We start from the raw sequence: 4,293 nt of genomic DNA, 5'->3' as shown, positions 1-4,293 counted from the left end.
ACCACGTGAGAGTCAGCCCACTGACACCCCCCCCCACCCGCGGTTACTTCCTTTCCCCCCTCCCTCGATCCATGTGCAATGAGACAGCGGGAACCCAAAATTCCACCTTAAGGACTCTCTCACCAGGCGCGAAAGACGCCGGGACTTAGCGGAAAGCCGCTTAAGGAGCTGAAACTCTGATTAGCGAAATCGATTGCAACATTCAGGATCGAACCCCTACTTCTGGGCCTCTCATCTCCGGAAAAATACCTCTCATCCCCTCCCCCGTACTATAACAACCACAAATTTGCCTGTTTGAAACTCTACATGCTCCTCCCCCAGTCCATTCTCCTGTTGGTTTCTCCTCATGCAGGACTCCTCCTCCTCCTCCTCCTCCCTCCCGATTCCTCCAACTCTACCAGAACTCTTAAGCGGGTAACCAGATATTCAAAAACAATACGTCAGCCCACAATGCCCTGCACAGAGCCCAGGCATTACCTCATCCCATAATGCTCTGCGAAAAGGGGGTTGAGAAGCTTCTAGGGGTGGGGTGGCCATGGAGATGGGAGTCTTTGCAACAGGCTGGGCCAGCTACCCTCCTCCCCCTGAGACGTCGCTGTAGCCAATGGGAAGGCCTCGGGGTGACATCATGGGCTATTTTTAGGGAGTTACTGCTCTCTGATAAGTGTCGGCTCCACGCTGGGAAACGGCTCAGAGTTGGGTTGAATGTGTGGCTGAGAACGCAGAGACGTAAAGCGGCCGGCTTCAAACGAGAGGCCCCAGAAGAGCACGCAGCGAAGCCGTTCCCAGCGTTCAGTGACACCGTCGAGTAGCTGAAACTTTGCTGAGAGAACAGCCGACGGGACTGTAGTCAACGCGCGGTGGCTTCTGGTAACGGAGTGACTTTGGGATTCGCTCCCTCCGCCAGGCCAAGGAGAGAACTTGCCTGATCACTCACCGCGCCGGTGGGACTTGCCCCTGAGTTGACTTTTCTGGACCCCGAAGAGACGGCAGCGAAAGGGGATCTCGTGGCAGCTTTTAGGAGCGAGTTCAGCCGGTGAGCGGGAAAGCTTTTGACAGCCTCTCGGGAGAAAAGGGAGAGGAGGACTCCAACAAGTGTGTTTGAAGCTCCCCAGCGCTCCAGCAACAAGGGCGCTCCCACGAGGAGAGGAAAAAAGAGGACTTCGCGGGGTGGGGAAACGAAGTTTCTGGACTTGTGATCCGTGCCCAGATCGACAAGGAGTAGTCCTAACGAAGGCGCTTAAAAGTTTTCGAAATCCGGGATTCCTTGGTGGAAAGAGAAATCCCACCATTCAAGAAGTGAACTTTCTTTCGATTGCGCTCAAGATTCTGGAACTGATGCTCGTCTCGAGTCGTTTGAGCTGAAAAGGCGTCTGCTTGACAAATCCAGCCCTCCTCCTCTACTGAAGGGGGGCAAGAGAAAAAGAAGAGCCAACCCAATGCCTTGTGGCTAAAAAGTAAGACTTTAATTCGTCACTCCTCCTTTTCTGAAGGGCTCTTTCATTGTTCTTTTCTACAGGGGGGGGTGAACTCTTGCGGCCAGACCCTGTTGTTTTAAGTGGAAGCAAATAGAAAAGGTTCCTTTTCTTGGTCTTTTCTTAGTTGTAAGAGAACCAACTTGTGGACGGTATTCTATGACTGCAAAGATGGAACCTACTTTTTATGATGATGCTATAAATGCTACCTTTGTACAGCCGGAAAGTGGTACTTATGGATATAACAATCCCAAAGTTCTGAAGCAGAGTATGACTCTGAATCTGGCTGACCCTGCCAGTAACCTCAAGCCCCACCTGAGGAACAAGAATGCAGACATCCTGACCTCCCCAGATGTAGGCCTCCTCAAGCTGGCATCTCCTGAACTAGAAAGGCTGATCATCCAGTCTGGCAATGGCCTGATCACCACCACTCCTACCCCGACCCAATTCCTCTGCCCCAAAAATGTCACTGATGAGCAAGAAGGGTTTGCGGAAGGCTTTGTCAGGGCACTTGCAGAACTACACAACCAAAACACCATGCCAAGTGTTACTTCTGCTGCCCAACCTGTTAACACTGGCATGGCCCCTGTTTCATCTATGGCTGGAAATAGTGGCTTCACTGCCAGTTTACACAGTGAACCTCCAGTCTATGCCAACCTCAGCAATTTCAACCCAAATACACTCAGTGCAGCACCTAACTACAATGCAAACAGCCTGGGCTATCCTGCTCAGCATCTGAACCCCCAGATGCCAGTGCAGCATCCACGCCTTCAAGCCCTGAAAGAAGAACCTCAGACTGTCCCTGAGATGCCTGGGGAGACTCCTCCCTTGTCCCCTATTGACATGGAATCCCAGGAAAGAATCAAGGCAGAGAGGAAGCGCATGAGAAACCGAATTGCAGCCTCCAAGTGCCGGAAAAGGAAATTGGAAAGGATCGCCAGGTTGGAAGAAAAAGTGAAAACTTTAAAAGCGCAAAACTCTGAACTGGCATCTACTGCCAATATGTTGCGAGAGCAGGTTGCTCAGCTGAAGCAGAAGGTCATGAATCATGTCAACAGTGGGTGCCAGCTAATGTTAACACAGCAGTTGCAAACTTTTTGAAGAGACGGTAACTGTATACGGCAGGGAGAAATTAAGCAAAATAGAGTGAGATTGGGGAGGTGGAAATCTCTCTGGAGGGGTGGGAGAAAATGCTTCAAGGCATTGATTCCTGAGGGTGCTTCCCCAAAAGCATGCGTGGAGAGACTTTGATGCCATCTGAGGTGGTGGCAAGCCAGTCAACAGTACTGTTCCTGCTCGGATGAGGCACAAAAGCATTTTTTTAAACATTGACCAAGACCTGCATGGACCTAATGTTCAGTGATCATTCAGTATTAAAGGTTACACTGCAGTAGACACTAGATGCTTTCGCTAGTACTCCTTTTAAGAAAAAGTTGGGGAGGGAGTTTGTGGGAAGCTAACAACAGAAGCTGAACTATACTGCCTGCCTTCGAGTCAAGTTGTGTATGTACATATCTTTTTTATTTTATGAAAGCTGATGTCAATAAAACTACTTCATGACTTTGTAAGTTATTTTTATGTTCTTTTGGGTTCTTCCCAGTATTGTCTGTAAATAAGAGATTTTTTTTAGTACTCTTGGGTTTACCATTTGTAATAAAGTATATAATTTTTTATGTTTTGTTCTGAAAACAAAAATGCAGAAAGCGTTATTTTATTTAAGAAAACATCAACAATGCATCACCTACTTCCTCTGAGAACTTCTAAATCCAGCATGTACAGTGTCCCAACTTGTGGTCAGATGCTAGAACTGTTTCCCCTTTCTACAGCTTTGCTTAACAAACTCTTCTATAACTTGGTTCTAGAAGAATATAAAATTGATCACCATAGCTTCTGCCTATTCTTGTAAAACTGTGTGCTCTATAAAGAGCTAGTAGTTTGGTCAGAAGTCAAAAATTAAGAAGGGGGAAGGGGATCTAAAAATTGAAGGACTATTCCTTGTACTAGGAATTTTCAAGTATTGACATTTCTCATTTAGATATTTCATTAAGCAGTTATTTTTATAACATATCTAAATATAGAGAAGTTTTCAAAAAGGGAATCCTGAAATGGGAATTTGTCTCCTTAATGCTTTTGTTAACTCTTAGATGAAAGATGGTCTTTGTTCATGAGTATTTATGACTATGCCTGTTGTCCAATAAAATTCTATTACTCCTTCCACAGATTTGAAATCCTTTTCCCTCTTTTTGTGGTTTTGCTCCATTGTAACCTCTTCTGCAGCAAAGTGGGAAAAATATAGCTAGCTAATTGAGGCAATATATTTTAAAACTTGTGGCATAAGAAATGTGTAGGTGTTTAGGGCTGGCAGTATAGATGCCGTTATATAAGGATTTGCTAATTAATATTTTCCCTTTTTTACTCTTAAGTTTCTTCTAGTTGAGTATACTTGCAATGACAGGTGAAGGCCTATTAATTTCAATGCAAATTACAAATACCTGTTTGGTCTTACTCATTGAAGTAAGTCCTGATGAACACATTAGAATTTATTCCAAAGTAAATATGTTTGAGAGTGCCCAGCATGTTTTAGTGGGATGCTCTTGGTCAGCTATACAGAGAATCTCTGCCTTCTTTTAACTTGGAAGCAAATCCTGTTGAGTGAAATAAAGCATGCTTTCATATAGTACCCCTTAACCAGAGAGCCAGTTTGGTATAGTGGTTAAGTGCACTGACTCATCTGGGAGAACCGGGTTTGATTCCCCACTCCTCCACTTGCAGCTGCTGGAATGGCCTTGGGTCAGCCATAGCTTTTATAGGAGTTGTC

The 4,293-nt window shown here is 45.8% G+C and overlaps 1 protein-coding gene across 1 annotated transcript; it reads left to right on the top strand.

Moving 5' to 3' along the window:
• Positions 1 to 393: 393 nt before the first annotated feature.
• JUN (Jun proto-oncogene, AP-1 transcription factor subunit) lies at positions 394 to 3,694 on the top strand. Its single transcript, XM_060231895.1, has one exon. It carries the CDS (start codon positions 1,635 to 1,637, stop codon positions 2,574 to 2,576), a length of 942 nt encoding a protein of 313 aa, XP_060087878.1. The 5' UTR covers positions 394 to 1,634; the 3' UTR covers positions 2,577 to 3,694.
• Positions 3,695 to 4,293: the final 599 nt, after the last annotated feature.

The sequence above is a fragment of the Heteronotia binoei genome, chromosome 2 (assembly GCF_032191835.1).
Source record: "Heteronotia binoei isolate CCM8104 ecotype False Entrance Well chromosome 2, APGP_CSIRO_Hbin_v1, whole genome shotgun sequence".
Taxonomy (NCBI): Eukaryota; Metazoa; Chordata; class Lepidosauria; order Squamata; family Gekkonidae; genus Heteronotia; species Heteronotia binoei.
This window is presented reverse-complemented; position numbering and strand designations above follow the sequence as displayed.

Coding starts and splice junctions, on each gene's coding strand:
- JUN (XM_060231895.1), top strand. CDS start 1,635: ATGACTGCAAAGATGGAACCTACTTTTTATGATGATGCTATAAATGCT.